General features: G+C 41.5%; 1 protein-coding gene across 3 annotated transcripts in view; it reads left to right on the forward strand.

Annotated features, from left to right (window-relative positions):
• The window catches only part of myo1g (myosin IG), a 73,214-nt gene extending 63,436 nt beyond the window's left edge, over positions 1-9,778 (forward strand). For all 3 annotated transcript variants that reach the window (XM_085148414.1, XM_085148413.1, XM_085148415.1), the window contains one exon: positions 8,570-9,778. In XM_085148414.1, coding sequence (XP_085004540.1) covers positions 8,570-8,732 — 163 coding nt within the window. In that variant the 3' untranslated portion in view covers positions 8,733-9,778. The remainder of the gene's footprint in view (positions 1-8,569) is intronic.
• Positions 9,779-20,433: the final 10,655 nt, after the last annotated feature.

The following is a 20,433-nucleotide window of genomic DNA, read 5'->3' on the forward strand; positions in this document are numbered from 1 at the left end:
CCTCACAGGGGTCATAGTATATGGAAGGTGGTGCACAGTCACATAGGGGCAAAAGCACAAGTGGCTTTTTTTGAATCCTTGAATTTACCTTTAAAAACTGCACAACCTGACTTTACAGTTGTCACAGGTCTGACACTTCCACAGTTCATCACTCCTTCTGGTTCCCACCTGGAGACAGCTTGTACAGTTTGCCTGTGGTGGCTCTTTGTCCAACGTCTGTGACATTCAGAAGTTGCCTCACAACAAACATTCGAGAAAACCAAAAAACAACAACACTAAATACAAATCACAGTATCACTGTCGTAACATACGATAACATACGTTGAAATGGAGACTCAGCGATGGTGTATCTTGCTGCCACATCGTTTTTAATTGGTCATTTGATTCGACTCTAGAGTGCTAAACCACTTACACTTAAAACTGTATAAATATCTATGGCAAAGTTTATGAGCTCAATCACAATTTCAGGTCACACTGAAACACTGAACATTATTTTTAAGTTATGGTCCCCATTAGACTTAAAGTATGGTAAACCTTTTGAGATCATTGGCTAAGGATCAGTCAGTCACAAGTCATTAGCCAGTGAGCATGCAGCCGCCATCAGATTTCGCCTTACACGTCATGTCTAGTTTCAAATTGTGACTGCATCCATCTTTTAGGGTCACAGCTGGTCACCATGATACCATCGCAGCACAGCAACATTGATGGCATCTGTTATGTTTTGCATCACCTCAGATGGAGGTGTTGACTTCTTTTGTATAGACATAACTTTAGCTGTCAGTACCCACACTGCCACCTTAAAGGCACAACAGAAAAAGTGAATCCACATGGTGTGGAAGGTGCTTTAGCTTAATGTAAGGCTAAAATAAAACAGTCCATCTACTATAAACTCTCAAGCACATGGTTTCTAGTCAGCATGTGAATTGAAATCAAAGCTTTCTAAAATGCAAATCACACTTATGATTTAATGTTTTATGAAATTATTTAACATAAAGCTGTTTGATGAACTTCAGATCTACTCGCCTTATGCGAATAAAAAATAGCTGTTGTTAGTGGTGAAGTTTGGGGGATGTCCTGAATCAGATTCTTCCATTAAGTTGATTATCTTATTAAGCAGGCTGATTTGCATCCACCCACAGCTGTAACTATAAGTCGTGGTGGCGCAGCTACGATAAGTTTGTTTGATAGTATTAGTTACAGTTTATTTGGCCATAATAAAACAGCTTATATTCATCCACCGTATAGACATTCGCTCTTTTTCCCAGTCATAGTTCTGTCAATGCGTGTATAGACTGAGGTCTTCTCTCCAGTCTGTTTTAGTGAAACTAACAGTTGATATGTGTATTCATCAGCTCCAAGTCTTGATGGCAGAGCGGTGCAGACACACAGGCTCATAAACATAAATGCAGGTGATGTTTCAATCATACTGTGCATATCCCATACAAGTGTGTCATGCTTCTGTCTCCTTGGGACAGATAATCTTTTTATTGTTCAGCAGTTACATTTTAATTATCAGTCATGATTTAATCGTGGTTGCTGTGTCACCGCTTGTCCCTTGGAGGCCCTGATCCCCGTATTCTGTTTAAAGCGGTGCAACAGACTCCATACTTGAAATGTGCAATTCACTTGTATTTTTATTTTTATTCCATCCATCCATCCATCCATCCATTCGCTTCCGCTTATCCTTTTCAGGGTCGCGGGGGGCGCTGGAGCCTATCCCAGCTGTCATAGGGCGAGAGGCGGGGTACACCCTGGACAGGTCGCCAGTCTGTCGCAGGGCCAACACACAGGGACAGACAACCATTCGCACTCACATTCATTCGCACATTCACACCTAGTGACAATTTTTATTCCTATTTATTCTATTTATCCCCTTTGTATATTTTATCTATATATGTCTTTGTATTTATATATGTGTGTATATATATATATATATATATATATATAATATTCTAACTCCGTAACTTCTGTCGGTGCTGTGCTTTTTTGGAAACCAAATTTCCCAGAGGAACCCACCCGAGGGATTAATAAAGTTTTATCTATCTATCTTTTATCTAAAGTGAAGAGAAGCTTCTGATAATATTATAAAATATTCAGTTTACTGAGCAGTGTCCTCCAGCAGGACAAACTGTTTCTAAAGAAAACTGTGTAAAAAGACATTAGAAGCATGTTTTATCTGTGTTGGCACATTACTCCCTCTGAGCTATGCTGCATGGGAGTGTTGTTGTTGATCTGATTTTCCTACAGTGGCACACACAGCATCAGAAGCCCTGTGTTTCAGCAGGCTCACTGGCTATTCCTCACCACACATGCAGCTCAGCTGTAAATGAAATGGCCTGTAAGTCTCCATAATGGAGACACCAGAGGCATGTACTCACATCAGATTATCAGCATCCAGCATCATATTGGGGTTGACAGGGAGAAATCCTGGAAAAAGCTGAAGAGGGGGAGGAGGAGGCAGAAAAAAAGGGGAGATGAGATGAGGAGTGGAGGGTCCAAGGGCTCCTCCAGGAGCTGCTGCTCGCCCCAGTTCTGTCTGCACCGTCGTCTCCATGAATTATTTGACTGCAGCATGAGGACGTTTTTGCAGACAGGAGCCTGTGGACCATGTTTATATACCACATCCCACTGCTCCCGTACAGACTGTCTCCTAATATGTGTCACTGATTTTATGATTTCCATGGAGGACATTTTGAACTCAATACCAAAGGGGAGATGTTCATAAAATAAGCTATTACAATGACAACTACGATGGGTAGTTTGCAGAGGGGAATCTTTACATCTTTCTTTGAAAATGTGAAGAAATTGTATATATAAAAAAAAGATGGATGAAAAATTATTATTATTATTAAACAGCTTTTCACTCCTCCTGTCATAGGCAGTGAGAGCAGCACGTGTAACCCTGCTAACGCTTTCCAATCATGGTGACTGTTTTAGCCACACAGCGTTCACAACAACCTGAGGTGTGAGTCTTCTTCATGAGAGGAAAGAACAAAAGACGACTGGTTCTGTTCATTACCAGCTTCATATTTTTTTATTTGTGGACTGTGATAGAGAAGCTTGTCCACAGCTCAAAGTTAAAATAATCTTTATTTACTTTATTTTAAGCCTTGGTGCAGCACCTCAGTTTATCTGAGACAAGCTGCTTTAGCTTCTCTCTGTATGAACATTTGGAAAACATTGGTTGGAGACGGCGGCCCAAACAAAATTATTGCGACCTTGTTCAGTGAGCTTGCAGTCTTGTTGAAGAAGGCGACCAGATGTGACCTGTCCTCAAAGTGAGTTTGGTGCATCAAGACACTGATAAAATGGCAATAAGACTGAGTCACACTAACATCAACACATTACATGCAATGGGTGTGTCATATATGTCTTAATCGTCCAATCATAAACAGAAATGTCTTTAATCTTGTTATCATATAGAAATATAACCCAAATAGTCTGCAACCAGTTGAATCACCTACTGTAAAGAGACGCAGCACAGACGAGTGTTTCTTATTGGTGCAGAATAACTCAGATTGATAGCATCGTGTTTGTATTCCCTGGGTTTATAAATAAGATTTGCAAACCTTTCTCTTTCGGAGAGTGATTACAGCCAGTCTGATTCAGGGCACGATTGTTTGGAGACCGGTTGTCTTCCACCAGTTGACCTGTGCAGTCACTTTACAACCAACTGGTCACTGCAGCAGCTTGCAATCAGTTTCCCTAAGCAAAAAAAAAACTTAATGCAGTCGTCAGGCAACCCGCCTCTTTAGCCTAGTAGCGAGAAGGTTGTCATCCTACTAACAGAGCTATAATTTAACTATCCTCTGACTAACTGCCCCTCCTGCAGGTAAAGATGCTCACAGATGATTACATTAAAGACAGCAGCTCTTATCGACATCATACAGAGCCAAGAATAGAAAAAAACTGAAACTTAGCAATCATTTTTTTATAAACATGCTGGCCTTCAGCCATGTTTAAAATGAACGGCCTTTTTAGACTTTATATATAACAGAAGATAAGAAAAAAAAGCCAATCCCAACAGGTTCACTTTTATGTCAAGGTCGAGCTGCATTTCTGGGCCTGCTTTTTATTTTCTGTATAGGTGCACAGTACAGACAGAGAATGCTAACATCTAATATCGAAGGTTTTCAAAGAGAATAAAAGAATCAAACCTTCACCCAAGTAAACTCAGACCACAAGAGCTCCTCAAACCACTTAACTGTCTCTGTCTTGGGGGGGGGGGGGTTGCCATGTTGTTGCTCATTAATAGATGTGCGACAAGATAGGAGACATCTGAAATCAATACTAATGTGACCTTACAATAGAAAACGAATCAAATCAAATTAAAGCCACCATCTTGTTTATTTTCCGCTACATTTATTACAGCTCTGCTCTCACTCTCGCTCACTGCTGCTCTCATAAATCAGGGCTGATAGGAGAGCATCTGTGTTTTTGTGGTGATAGTTTCAAACATGCCAGAAACTTCCGAGCGAGTGAGGATGCATTTCTGGCTACTGGGCAACAGGTTTGTGCAAGAATTTGGCCAGAATCTGGATTGTTTGTCTGAGCAGTTTGTCTGTTTTAAAAAAAAACTGTTAAATAGTTGTAGTCTGAATTACTCAAAACTACAAAATTATTGTGAGAAGCTTTAATATATTAAAAAAAACTATCCAGCAGTCCATAACTGCAAAAAACAATACATCAAAACAAACTAATCATTCATAAGGGTGTTGTCTAAAGGGTGGGTTTAGGTAAATGAAACAGTTTGGTTAGGGCAGGGTCATGGTCGTGGTAATTGTTGGTTAAAGGCTGGATGCAAACCACAGGCTGGACACCACAGTGTCAGACATTGACGGTTTGGTTGTACACCGATCCATCCACCCCAAACTGCTTCCTGGGAGGTTTGGCTGTAATGTAACAACATGCTTTGTGCAGCTTTAAAGCATCATTTAAGTTGGAAAAAATGGAAATGTGTTGAGAAATCGTGCACTCGGTCAGTGACTTCCATCTGTCCCAGTGCGCAGTTACTTCTTTAATCCTCCTGTGCACCTTGAGAGAATGTCTTTCCTGCTATGTACGTTATCTAAAACATTTATGTAGACTTAAAGATGGCTAATCTGTTCTTTTTTTTTAATGAATTTGCAAAGTGAGGTCCTCCAATGACCCTCTAGTTAAAGGTGGTTCCCCATCTAGTGCTTGTGAACATTAAATGTTTGCACAAGCAACAACTGGGCCGATTTCTATTGGTGGAGGACAGTCTGGTTATTGTGGACAATCTCAGCCTTAAAACAAAATTCTCTTGCTGCAGCAGAAAACTTCCCAGGCCTCTGCAGCCTGTCATCCACTGTCCTCAGGCGCAGCCAGAGGCTTTTCTCAATGTGCGCTGCCGGAGTTGGGTTTCACTTCTGGTAGTGCTACGATGAGGTCAGCATTGTGCACAAATTAAAAAAGCCCTCAGGAGGTCAGTGGGATTTTGTGTCAGGTTTATCATAGTCCAGCAGGGCTGGACAGCTGGTTTGGGGGTTCAGCCAGGCAGGGTTGGCTTGGCTGAGAAAAAAACAGCAGGGCCACACCTGTTGGGGTGATTCATGATGAATAGCATCACAGCTCTGGAAAATTGCAGTGACTGAGGTCAAACTCTTTTAGAAAGAGCACAGCAAATAATCATCTGCAATCATCTTCATCTGCAACTTTAAAAATAGAGATCTCAGTTTCCGTCAGATAATTCAAGAAATATGTCCCCACTGATTGACGTGAAACATATTTTTAAGCAATTTGATTACCTGATCCAAATATGAGGTTTTCCACCGGATAATCTTTTTGTTTTATTCAGAATGCGGCTCCATTTCTCTGTAATTGTCTGTTATGGTTTTTAAATAGAAACATAAATGGAAGGCAGTCACTATTTTATTACATTTGCCTGCACAGCTAATCAACTTAATTAAATCAGAATAAGCCTTGAATCCACATGACTAAGTTGTAACTGTCAGGCTCACATCAGTGACGAGGTAGTGACAGAACTGTCTTAACAAAGAGAAATTTCTGTTTCATTTTTGTGTGCTGGAAAAAACTGTCTTTCAAAGTAAAATGTCACATCTGATAGCTTAATGTGTTTAATCAGGTTTGTATAGTTATAAAAGAGTGACTGCGCTTAATTTTCTCCTATAAATGTTATAATATAAGCAGCTAAAACAGGAAATTAAGCCCTTTTACCTTCAAAGCAAAAGTTTCACTTTTTTAACATTTTGGCTACAGCACTAAGACATATGTTCTCCATTGCAATTTAGCAAGTGTTTGCAGACAACCTGCTGTTTTCCATGCAAACCATGAAGAACCTTCACAATCTGCTAGACATTAAAGTACAGGGAAAAGGAGGTTTTTGGTGAAGCACTCTTATTATTTGGCCTAGTGACAACCAGCAACCACTCACCAACCCGTCAGGGAGTACACACATGCACGCAATGCGCCTCTGACGTCACATGAGAAACCTGAATACCATCGGCTAGGCTAAACAAAAACTTCATGATTAGTTTATACCAAATGAATTAGAAAATTAATTTGCTGAACTAGCTTATTTGCTAGCTGAACTAGCTTATTTGCTAGTTTAGCAAATCAATTCATTTGCTAAACTAGCAAATAAGCTAGTCTAATCATGTTGGTTAGCTATAGTAAAAACTTGACAACCAGTTTCATGAAAATGAAAGTTAAATGTATTTAATACTAATTATCATCTTTAAATGTTCAATACAGACTTGTCTTTGCTCAACTCAAACAATTCAAACAAATGAGGTAAAACTGAAAGTTCCAGCAAATACCACTTCCAGAAAAAAAACATTTTGCTTGCTTGTCAAAGAGAAACTCGAGTATGAACCTGAGCCTAATTGGAGGCAAAAATACTTGTCCAAACAATGTTGGATCAGGAAGTTGCAATCAATATATGCAATCTAGTGCCAGGGGGCAAAGCCTCAGATTATATTTAATATGCAGGAGAATTTTTTTATTGTACTTTTAACCGACTTTATGAGAGGTCCCCAGAGCTGTGAAGGGTTAAAACACAATGCACACACAAAAACCTAGCACTTCCAAAACAAAAGCATTACCGCATACTTATAATCCAGTTCACCCTATTCCTATCTCTATTCCGCTAATGTATATAGCGTTATATATTTATATAACACTATAATAAACTGCATATTTAAAACCTAAGATTCTAGGTGTTTCTCCTCAGATTTGCACCAACGATTGCCAGCACTGTTGCATAACAATAATTATGCAATCTTCCCAAAAATGGGACTTTATCCTTTATGATTTCCAGCCATATTTTTGAAGACGACCATGCAGTCTGGGGAGAAGATGACACAAACACTTTGAAACAACACACTCGTCTGTCTTGCCAAACTAACCTCAAGCTTGCCAAGTTGGCTTATCTTTACAAGCCAGCCTTTATCATCAGTCGCATTACCAATATTCAGAGGCATCCACAAATAGTCATTATGTAAATATTGCCTTTCATCTCTTTTTTTAAAGCCATTAACTTGAATTGAAACTGAGAGTGTTTGCTGATTGGAGAAAAAGAGAATACATTCGCAAGAGAAACATTCTTACAAGCAGGAGTCTGAGCCTTAAACTCCCCTGGGCCTCTGACTATGACGTAGGTGGATTCAGTGTTAGAGTCTTTATAAGCATGCTGCACAGATCCAGCCATGTGCTGGGCCAGCTTGTGTTTGGTGGAGCAGCGGGGTCAAGGCAGCCACGCTGAGGCTGTAGGATCCCCGGGGGTCGAGGAGGAAGCAGCGACTTCACAGTGGATCATCTTCAGCTGACTGTGCAGCAGCCAAGCGAGCCCAGGCACACTTTCATGCCCCAGCTGTCAGCAGAGGGGCTGGATACTGCTTTGATCAGGGGAACTCAGCAAACAGCCAGGTGTTAGGTGATCAATAACAAATATTTTGTGGTGATGCTTCAGTTTTGGGGGGTTTTTTTCTGTTTTTTACTTTGTGACTTGCTCTGGAGATGTTGTAGTCTTGTTGCGGTAGACATTCAAAACACACTTCTAAGAGGAGCAGACTGCAACTTTGGTATCCCAAGATTTTGGATTAGCAGCAATAAATGCAATGTTCCTAAAACCCACGCACCAGTGGGCAGGTTTGGGACTCTTGAATCTTAGCTTGTGTAGACCTGTATTTTAATGTCTGGGTAAAAATGAAATAAAGATCAAAGTTAGTTTTATATCTGTGCATCTGTGAATTCAGTCAAAAAAGGCTTAACAAAAAGTCTGTCTCCAAGTGAATCAAAAGCAGCTTCATATTTTTGTCTAATATCCAAGATAATATATAAGTGGCAATAAATGTGATTTCTACAGCCCGTATATGGACATGGATGGATGTGGACATCTTTTAAAGCTGTGTAATTTTCCCACTGAGCAATTTTCTCTGAACATCTTCTGCTAGTTAACTGACCAGATCAATATTCCAGCAGTTTAATGGATGATCCTGGTCCCTGTAACCATGATAACCATCAGCTAATCACGTATCAGTTCTGGCAAAGTTATTGAAACCCAAATGTTTGCGTTGTTGTCTTCCAGGGTGAAAAAAGTCCAGTTTCCTGTGAAGGTTTGCCGTTCAGGTCTGGAGATTCACATGCGAGGCAAGCCCAAGAACATCTCGGTGGAAACCAAAGCCGGTCAAACCATCGCCGATTTCAAGAAGAGTAAAGACGGTTTCATCCTGCTGGTCCCCGCTAACTAACAGTCCCCCAGTCAAACCATTAACAGCTACACCTCATCGACATCTAAGGAGAAAATATCAGCCACAGACATCCCAGCTGGACTTTAGCAGGAATTTCTTTTAATACATATAAACAATTTTGCAGTATATGAGGATTTTAAAGTAGTAATCTGAGCAGTTTTTCTGGGAGAATCTGCTTTCTTCAGCCCGCAGAGGAAACTGAAAGCTGAAATACTTTTATATTCATTTATAACACGTTTATATGTATCGTACTGTTTATGCTTTTTTGTATTTTTATGAAATATAAAGATGTTTTTTTAAGATATGATTGAAAAAACAGAAACAAAAAGCACTTTTTATGATGATAAATATGGACATGTTTTTGTGTTGTAACACACCGCTGCCTGCAGACTGAGATAATTGTGTCAGAAGTAATAAAAGGGGGAAAGAAAAAAGACAGTGGGGGGAAATTCATTATTCAATGTTTACTTAAGTTCTCTGTATGTTAATGTTTCTCTCGTGTTTTGCCACATGAACAGAGTGAATGTCGACTTTACGCAGTAATTAAAACCCATTAAAATGTTCAGCCTTAAGTGGCTTTAAGGCTTCCGTGCAACATAATGAATCAGTAAAGACGCTTCTATCCGTCCTCTGAGTGGCAGCTATGAGGCCGCGTCCACAGAAAACTGGACCCCGTGACGCAGGAGCTGCTTCCTCTCTCGTCCCCTTTCCTGATAGTTAGACTGATAAACACAAACCAGCACTGGAGAGGTCATTTAAATGATTTCTGAGGAATGAAACTGAACTTTCCTTGTTTATTTATTGTGCTATCCGGTTGTCCAGATGTGTTTCTTTTATTGTGAACAAACTCACCATGAAACCTGCTTTTATACAAACGTCTTCTATTGCAGTCTTTTACAGAACTTTAAATAAAGTGTAAATTTGTCGTCTCAGGAGAAGCCGCACTAAACTGAAGCCCAGCTTGTTTATCATGGTTAAAGCTAACCAATCATAGAAAACTTACAAGAAACGTGTGATTAAGTTGAACCTTGTGTGTTTCTACAGTGCCGTTGAAAATCGTGCTACCTTTGCATTGTTCACGTTTTGTAGAAACAATAATTGTGACAATAAATGTTTTTTTACATTAATAATTATGAGTGTTTTCCAGGTCTAACTAACAGCAGCTGCAGATAAATTTGAGCTCTTTTGTGTAATTCTTCCCAGAATATTTGCTGAAGAACAGATAAACCATTTGGTATGAACCAGATTTACGGACATGCTTAAAGAAAATGATCCTTTAATGGTAAAGATTGCTGCATAATTGTCATTATTAGTCCTTTAGTTTGTTGTCTCAATGTTTGATGCAAACTGTCCACTGTCCTGTGGAAGGAACTGATACTTATATAATACAAGTGGTAAAAAAATAAAGCCAGGACTATAAACTACAGTTCCTCTGGTGGCCACTCGAGACTAACTCCAAATATGAGTTAATCCCCACAGACTCCCGTGTTACAGCAGGAATAAACATGCTTACAGCCTGCTACAAACATGGTTTCAGTCTCTGTAGCTGATTTACATGCTTATAACAACTGAACAGGGTTTGTTGTTGTTTAGTCCCAGAGGGCTTTTTACATAACCGATCATTTTAAACTCAATTAAGGCGAATAGTCTGTGACTGAACCAGACCTATCCAATTTGTTTGAGATGTTTTAGATGTGTTGTGTGGCTTACTGTACTAACAAATGACCCAAGAAGTCTCTGCTTAAATTTCACATTCTGGTAATTTTTAAACTACCAGTAAACACACAGTTTATACCTACAGCCAATGCTAATTAAATTTGATGTTGGTTGATAACTTAACACCTTTCTGACTCAAATGAAAATCAGCCAGTGGTGCTGATACCAATACAAATACTGTAAAGGCAGCTTGTGTTACATGATTTATAAATGAATCATCATCAGTTAGCAATTTCTTTTTGTGCCAGCCTCTAAAGCACTTTGGCTCAGCCACTGTTGCTTAAATGTGCTACAGGCTATAAATACAATTCACATGACAGTCAGCACAAAAAGGTTTGCACATTTTTCACAGATTATAACTGATGTATGTTTTTTTAATTTTCCAAAGAAAAAAATGTTTAACACAGTTCAGTACGCTTCATGCTAAGAGGGTAGAAACAAAGCATCCTATCAGTCCTAGCGCTAGCATCAATCAAATACCACTACCAGTGTTGGTATCGATATAGATGTTTAGATCAGTCTGCCCATCTCTAGGACGCAGTAGGTGGTTCATGCATCTGACTAGGATGCTGTGGCGGAGGTGTGGTCCCTGACTTAGTTGCAGGTCAGAAGTGGTGCATTGAGCTCAAGGGGGCGGTGCCGGGAGGCAGGTGAGGCCACAGGTGGTGGTGACTGGACTGATGACGGTCTCCGTTTCTTTTCGTAGTGAAGGAATAGACGAGCGGAGAAGGGAGAGACAGAGGTCTGGACTGACTGTGTCTTTGTCTGTGCAACTGATAAATAAAGTGAAAACCAGTAAGCACAACCATCGCATGTGTTGGGTCCTTGAACAGATGCATCCCGGGTGTACTCTTAGGAGAGATGTTACAAGCATATCCCAGCAGGAGTTGCCCCGGGGAAGACCCAGAGCATGCTGGAGGGATTATATCTCTCAGCTGGCTTGGGAATGCCTTGGTATGCCCTTCAGATGAGCTAGACGAGGTGGGGGGAGAGGAAGATCTGGGTTTCTCTGCTTTGACTGCTGCCCTCACAAGCTAAAACGTCCATCCTGCATGGATGGATGCACAAACACAACAGTGTCCCTCTTTTATACATGCCCACTATAGAGTGGATTTAAAACAGCCTTGGACTTTTTTATTCCTTTATTATTCCTTATTCTCAATGCAACTGCAGATTCGGGTGTGTTATGCTAGTAGCAGCTAATGTAGCCTTTAGCCGAGATTAGCAGCAGGTTTCCAAAGAAGGACAAGCAGACTTTAATGTGGAAAATTAGATTTAGTGTTTTATTGCAAAAGCTTCATTTCAAACACAACAAAACTTCCACTTTCTTTTAGTGAGGTTTTAGATACGGTTACTGCTCCACTTGTAGGGTTTTTCCCTCTGAGTAAATATGTGCGTGTCTCTGTTCACAGTCTGAGATCTTAATTCTCTGATGTGCTGCCAGTTTTTATCTGTCTCCACGGTGACCTGTTAGTGCGACGTCCTACCCTCGCCGTGACTCCTGCTCTTTGACGCACACCCTGCTGTGATACCCCAAATCTCAGTGCTACATAATACTCTGAGAGTACAGATGTGTGTGTGTATTTTTCACGAGTAGGATCTGCATAATGTGGAAGGAGAAAATATTGTAGCTCTGTAAGTTACTCCACCAAATTGTCCGTGATCCTGGACCAGGATGTTCACACCTTCTGAATACTGGGTGGAAGTCGGAAAAAGCATGTCTTTCCCCTGATTTAAATCCGTGTTTAAGCTTCTGAGTTCTTTATAAAAATAAATGACAATGATTTGTTGCCCACATCATTGTCTCAGAAGCTCAGAAAAGCAATGTAACTGCTTTCAGGGTACGCAACATATAAAGATAACAGCCAGTAGCTGATGATGAAATTTACTGGGACCCAAGCAGACTCGCAGACATCAAATAAGCTCAAGAGACGGGGAGTATTTTGAATAGTTTGAACTGGACCGTTTCCTGCTGTGTGACACGTGTGAGTGAGGACACCTGTGGGAAACATCCCAGCCTAATTCTGTTCAAACTGTTTGGACCTCATGTGTGGAAAGAGCCTTTCAAACTTGTTTCCAAAAACGTTAACAGATCACACTGCTCAGCTATCACTAAGCTAAAAATAAATAATGCACTGTTAAAGTGTATTTAGGGAACATTGCAAATTAAACAGTTAGTGAATGTGAAACATCAAAAAGTCTAAAGCTTGCTTGTTTTTTTTTCCTCTTCACTTTAAAGTGGTGCTGGGACTACAAGGCTGTCTTGACATCCTGTCTCAGGAGGTTTGATGCCAATTCACACCTTTATTCTTGCAACTGTAATGACTCCCGCATGACTGCAACGTGACATTAACGTGTGAACGATCCAGAGGAAGTTTAAAACACATAATCTTCCTCTGGGAAATGGGAGCTACAGGTATGTGAGAAGTTCTAAAGAATAAAACTGCTAAATAAAGCGACTAATAACTCAGGCCTTGTAAAGATAAAATATCTGGTGGTGTCATAAAATGCTGCATAGTGTTTAGGGGTTTGAAAAGGATTAAAGCCAGACATATATAACAGAGAGAGAAGTTCATGGGGCATGGAAACAATAAAGATGGAAGAGGCATATCTTCTAGAGGGCAAAAACCTACTTTATAAAACTGATTTAAATTAGTTTTTGTCTGGTAATTTTATACATGCAGTTTTTACATCCCTGTGACTAGTGAAATTAAAGTTAATTTAGATTATGCTTCAAGGAACTGACAAAAAAAATGCCGTGTTCCTACCTGACGGAAGACTTTGTTAAACTGGGGAAATTGGATTGTTTTTCATGCCTCGCTGCTATCTGAAGCAACACACCTTCGTGACGGTGCAACTTTTTGTGTCGTTTTATTACGAGGTGGTTTTGCTCGGTGCCCATTTCTCAGTGGAATAAATAAAAACAAATCAAATAAATAGTGTACAAAACACAAGGCATGATTTTCACTTTCATGTGCCATAATACAGATTACATGAAAAGTAGTGAAAGAATCATTTAGGTTGTTAAATAAAAGTCATTATCCTACCTAAGAAAAGTTTAGCATCAAAATATGCTTAAAATGCCCAAAGTAAAAGTAACTATTATACTACATTACTTTACTGGATCATTATTATTTATTTATTAATGTGTTTAGCACTTCAATGAGTGATGAGTGAGTCTTTTTGGTTTCTTCTCTGAACCTCTTGTGAACTTTTGACACTCAGGTTTTATTAACTAGGTGACCGAAGTCAGCAGCTTCATCTTTCGTGTCTCGTTATATTGAGATCTCATTAATCAAAGAAAAATTAAAGTAAGCATGCAGCAGAAATCACGGCCATCGGCACACCTCAGCCCTCTGCCCTCATGCTGCTATTTTCACAGCAAATTGCATTTAGTAGCAAAACAAAGTTAATTGTAAATCTAATTTCGACTTTGAGTCTCAGAAAATGAGAGAATCCCAAGGTCTCTACAGCTGCAGAGGGAAGATCAGGCAACTGACCGAGATTTGTTTACCAAGATGCCACGAGCAGCGCCTCAGCGTGAGCCTCAGACTCATGTGTGTTACTGTGAAAGCTCTGTGTTTCGGCGCCAAACGAAGGCCTCCAGAGTTTCTGTGTTAATCTGCTGTCGCTCCCGTGGATGAAAACCACAGCTCTTCTCCCAGTTACAGCTCCACCAATCACTCGCTGGAGGCGGCTGTATGTTAGAAAACAGAGATTATATGCTGCATTTGTTTGTGTGTAATCCTTTAATCATTCATGTAAAAGCAGTGATTTATCAATTACGTGTTAGAGCAGCATTTGAAGCTTCTCCATCTCCGATTATTAAGTGTGTTTCGCGTGCGTCTTCGAGCCATGCAAACACATTTTCAGAACAGATGAACAGTTAATCATCAGATCAAACCGGGATATTTTTGCCTCACCAAATCAGCATCTTTTACACAAAAGCAGAGTTGAAATTCATAGTGCTTCCCCTGCTTTTTGATGGGTTTAGCTTAATGGCATCTTTTCCATTAGCACAAATGCAACAGTTATTTTCCCAATTGTTTCCCCATCACAGTCACAGCTGCTGCTGCCAGGCTTTTCTTCGGCATCATTTTTGCAGTCATTTTCCTTTCTGACAGCTCCAATCACATCTCTCCTCGCTGTGAATAAAACCCAATCTCGCCGGCACAGACGCAATACTGCAATCAGCCATGTGGTTAGAATGTAGATCGACGCTAACAGCGTTTCATCTGATGTTTGCTTTGGATTATCGTGAAGTTTCTCGGTTTCTTACAGCAACAGTGTGCAAACAGGATTCTTCTACGTCTAATCTAATTTATAAGGGGTGGCAATTGTTGATGCAATCACTTAAACCGCCGTGCAATTCCATTACAAAAAGACTGGCACCTGGTCCGTCTCTCTTTAGAGCTTAGCAGCCCTGCAGTGAGGATTTGGTAATGAGTTGGAGAGGATTTACCAGTGGGAATATAACGTGTCCCAGAGCTGCTGTGTTTTTTCCCCTTAAATCCTCTCAGTGCAGAGCGGCCACTGGTTTGGTGAGCCCTGCAGGTTTTCCAGCATCCCTCCGTCAGAGGAGGTCACATGCTGCAGATTACAGTAACATGAGGGGGGAGATTGGTTTTTACTTTGGCTCGCTCTGAGCCAGCATGCCATCAGCCCAAATGCTTACTAATCAGGAAACGTTTGATAAACCACAGCGACCAAACATGGGGGAAAAGAGTCACATTTTATGTTGTTTGGGTAGCTTGCAAAGGTTCAATATGACAAAAATCTTCTTCTTAAACTGTTGCTTTTGTTTCTTACACTGACTTTCTTGAACGGTGCATCGATAGTGAAGAAGCAGGTGTTCGTGTTGAACATCACCAGACAGGGTCAGGTCTGCAGTGCAAAGCTTTATTTTTAGTACTATTTGTATTGAGACATACCCTGATATGTCTCAAACTGAAAAGTAATACGCAGTATAAAGGCAGTTCACATACTGTATATAAAATACGGACGTGGCAACCATGATGTCACCCTCTGGTTTCGAAGGTGCCATGTTTGGATGAAAGTGGAATCCAAAGTAACAGACTAGAATTTTACTGGATAAGTGCTTCATCCCGCCATGGGACATAAGCCAACAAGCTGCATCAAACTGGCTCCAAGTAAGGTCTAGCCTCAGAATCTTACCAGAGGAAAAAAAGTTTAACAGAAGTGAAGTACAAACTTTTTGGACACATGCTACCACACAGTCAGTCTTATTTGTCATCTAATCCAGTTAAAAAATATTCTAGAAGTCACCAACAGCGCAAATACGATGGAATTTGTTGCACAAAGTCGCAATAATTTTGGCTCTGACTGCTGTTGTGACTGTAGCATTAATGACTAACCTCGTCTTGTGGATGGGGTCATTGCACTGAAAGCAGTTTAGCCGTTTAGCAGTTTAGCCATTCTAGGTCTGCTAATGTGTTTATATTAGCTTAACCGTAGCGCAGTAGCATGCCACACAGTGATTTTACATCAAATAGCTCCGCTTTGCTAACCTCCAAATGTCACTGCTATTTCCTTTTCCATCTTCATTCATCCAAAATAATAGCAGCGCTGTTCTGGGGGGTTGTTTTGTTTAAGTCAGAACACTTACTGCCAATTTCTATTCCTGCTTCTAAACCTCATATATCCTATTTTTGTATGGATGTCTGGACTTCAAACTTTATTGCAACACCTAGAAGAACAGCCACTCTGATCATTTTAATGGACATAAAAGAATTTCCATTCTACAGCAGGAATCCAGTGGGATTTGAGATTACAGTTATTTCCCATGATTGAGGAATTCCCAGTGAGAGCGGATCACAGGCTTGCATTGATTAAGTTAGTGTGGCTGTGGCTCAGAAGGTACAGGGAAAGGTCCAGTTTACATGTCGACGTATCCTTGGGCAAGATAATGAACCTCAAGTCGCCTGTGATTGCATCCTTAGACGAGGCAGTTAGGTATACAAAAAAGTATATGAATGTGTGTGTAATTGGGTGAATGAGGCTTTGAGTAAAAAGCACTTTGAGTGCTCACGCAAAGCAGGCTGCCTTATATACGGATAGCTACTCTAAAGCTAACAGTCAAGAGCAAAAGATGTCCCTCGGTAGTTCATGGTATGTGCAGAAGGCTTGGAAATAAAGGATGTTCTGTTCTCGTACTGCAATCTAGTACCAGTTAGTCCTAGTCCTACATGTGCACCAGAACAGTTTCATGTCGTTTTGTCCGTTTGACCATTAGCAGGAAATAACGAGTCGATTGGCTTGTTTAAACACTAAACAAACAGCCTCCCCATTCAGTATTAATTAGTGTTGATGCCAGTGCTGTTTATAAGTGGTAAATTGGTAATTGCACTATGACGTGAACACGGCACTGAGCGTTGGAAATGACCCCTGTGTCTAACATTAGTGTCGAGTAGACACAACTGATATATCCGCCACAGAGGATATGCTTGTTCTTGTAAACAGGGTTTTATTATTATGACCACCACACACTAATGTGACCTAATTACCCAGTAATATGCTCCTTGCCCTTGCTTGCCAATAGCTGGATATGCTGGATATACAGTTTGGAAAGCAACTGTTTTGCTCTTCATATTAACACCTGAACATGTTTTCTTTTTTAAATATGTACTTAAAGCAGGGACTGAGGCAGAAAAGTGCAGCACAGCTTGGACAGATAATGTATTTGGAGACCATCTATGGGAAGAATGGCAGCAGGGTTTTGGTGCATGTTGGTTCCCAGAGGACCGATAAAAGTCAGTGAACAGCAGCCGAGGCTTTGAAAAGCCACAGGGAGCTCAGAGGCTCTATAGAAGAGTGACACCGGGAGGCAGAGAGCTGGTGATTTGTGTCCTCCAAGGACAGGAGAAAGCTGGAAAGGACTCGGTCAGGCCGCGGCAGCCATCTGCAGCGAATCCTCTCCATCTCGTCTCATCTGTCTTCTTCCTTTTTTTTCTTATTAAAGCACCCCAGGCCTCACCTCCCTCACCTCTTTGCCCTATGAGGGGTCCGCCGTGCCGGCCACTGACCACCGCTGTGTAGTTTTCCCCGACTGCCCTCTCACCCTCGCATTGTGAAGAGATAATAAATGGCATTTAAATAATCATTTTCTAGTATCATCGACAGGGTGACATAGTGCCAAGTAAGCTGCTTTCACCGAAAACTCATTTCTCAGTCATAGTTAGATGGAGAACAGCTGTTACATGACAAAAGCTAAATATATGCATTTAAAAGAAAAACCCATGTGTTTGTTAAGAAGCACTTAACCATTTCTAGCTTTGGTAAAAAGTAAGAACGTGGATTAAACACACAATAACGGTGCCACTCTCATTTAGCCACCTGTTAGCAAACGTCTCCTCTGGGACATTTAAAAGCTTTAAAGTAAAAAAATGTAGGGTTTTATTTTCATGGCAGACATTTGGACTCACTGTAAAAGGAATAGCAAAGGAAAGACCTCAGTCACAAAGGCTTAGAGTCTGGTCTGCAACTCCTTGGTTACCACCCGTTGCTATGGAGAAATGTGTGTTCTACCAACAGGTTGGGGAGTGGTTTCTGGCAGTTGCTAGGTGAAATTAGTCACAAGGTACGGTGCTGTGCCAGAAACCTCTCCAGTCGCTACCAGATTGCCTGTAGTTTGCATGAGAGATGCCAGCTTGTCTAATCAGTCACACAGTGAGGAGATCAAAGAAAAGGCCATTACACCGAGCGTTTGACAGAAACTAGTGTTATTTCCCTATTTTCATATCATTGTATGTTCAGTACCAGTGCGTGTTTTGAGCTATGGGTGTATTGTTGCCAAATGCTGTGGTCTGACTGGTCAGATCTATTTATTCGGATCTGAAAAATTGTTTTTTGTAAAAAAAATAACTAAATAAACTCATCCAAGGAAATGACTTGGTCAGTGTGGAGGGTTGCATTAAGGATTGGTGAGTCTGAAAAATGTTTTACCCACACAGGTAGGGCCTTGGGGTGCGGGTGTGTCACCAGGGTGCAGGGGAGACATTCCCCCCCCCCCCCCCCCCCCCCCTGTCCTCTTCTGGCCACCTGTGCCTCAATTTTATCTCACAACTTAGACATCCACATTACTTACACTCTCATAACACACACACACACACACACACACACACACACACATATATATATATATATATATATATATATATATATGTATATATATATATAGGGCCTTGAGGGTGGGCACGTTAACGGCGTCCAGTAGACGGTCTGTGTATTCAAACCTACCTCTGGCGCCGGTGCCCACCTCTCAATTTTAAATCCATGTAGACATTGAGGGTTCTCGGGAGGGGCCGTGCTAACACCTGCTGCTCTCTGGCAGCAGCACCATGCTCTCCCTTGTTTTAAATACACTTTAGAGCAACACGCAGCAACACTACACTTGAGTGGGAGGAGGGAGGTATGGGGTCTTAACACACCCCCGTTCTCTACTAGCCATCGGGGCGGGGGGGGGCTGGGAAGAGATGCTGGCTGTCCGATTGGCCTCCCTGCTGCTGCGGAGCCTGGGGCGGTCTGCTTGCCTCCACCCCGGAGGGAAGGGTAACATCTCTTGGGTCTGGGTGCTCGGTCAGGCCTCTTCCGGGGCGCGGGGGCCCTCGGGCCTCCGGCCTCTGTGCCTGCGGCTCGGTTCACTCTGGCACAGCTGGCTGCCGGCGGAGCCGGCGGGCTCGCCGGTCAGCCCCCTCTAGCTTCTGCCCGGTGGCTACTGGGTGACCCCTCGTCTGGGGATCCTCAGCCCTTCCCATGAAGGTGGCACGGATGCCCCTCCGGTGATCCTCCTTGGGCTCTTGCACTCTGGGGCCTCTGGATGTCTGGGGCCTGGATCTCCTCCATGCCTGCTTCATGCCCTCGGGGACAGGGCTATGGCTCTCTACATCCTCTTGCAGACCATTACATGGGGAAACCATTTGAATACAAGCGTGCCGATCCACACAGGTGTGCACACGGGTGTTCACTGTTCGTAGACTTAAATCACACCTTTCTTGGCTGCTACTTCAAAGCACATTGTGCGCTGTCTGTCCTGCGTGCTGCACAACAACATTCAATATTTAGTATTTACTGCTGTTTACACTTAGCTAGATTAATGCGATGGTGTTGTGTTTAGTATGTTGCTTTGTTTTGTTTTTTTTTGCTTGTTTTCTCTTCTTTTTCTCTCAACAGGTGATCCAGGAGATATTTTTTCCCCCCCCTTTCTCACTGTCCCTCTCCCCTTCTGTTTTTCTTTTCCTTCCTCTTTCTTTCTCCCTTTCCTATCCCTCACTCATGTCTGTCCCGTCTGTAACAACTGAAAATAAAATAAAATAAATAATAAAAACAAAGGTCGATCAAATGGACCAATACGGCAATGCCATGATGATCCATTTGGCAAAATAAATCCATTGGGTATCCTTGTTGGTCTTCAGACAACAATTCTGACGGCTAAAGAACCAAATGGGACAGGCAAAAAAAAATAAAAATAACAATAATAATCACACGGACGCTTCCAGTGTGTAAAGGCCTTAAAAGGTGCATTTCTCAAGTATTCAGGGGGTTTTGTTGTCATTCCAACATGTGCATTCACAGAGCATGGCATGTTTGGGCATGGCATGTTCCCACATTTGTACTCAGTCCTCATTTTTGCATAAATGTCTATTATATTTTTAACTTTCTTGGCTTTTATTTGGGACCAAAGAAGCATCTTGACCATGTGAATTAACTATCAATAATAAAATGACAGTGTGACAGTTTACAAGTTTCAAAGAAAGTGCAGTGACTAGTGCGAAGACTCAAGTGGTTTCTCATGCCTGTCATCTTTAGCTTGGAGCAGCAGACTACAGAGCACCACCCGAGGGGTCAGCAGTCTTACAGCCTCAGGGAAGAAGGTCTTCCTCAGTCTGGGGGTCCTGCTGTTGATGCTCCACGGCCTCCTGCCTGAGGGAAGTGAAACAAACAGTGTGTGTGCTGGGTGAGTAAGGTC

This window comes from Neolamprologus multifasciatus, chromosome 22 (assembly GCF_963576455.1).
Source record: "Neolamprologus multifasciatus chromosome 22, fNeoMul1.2, whole genome shotgun sequence".
Classification (NCBI taxonomy): Eukaryota; Metazoa; Chordata; class Actinopteri; order Cichliformes; family Cichlidae; genus Neolamprologus; species Neolamprologus multifasciatus.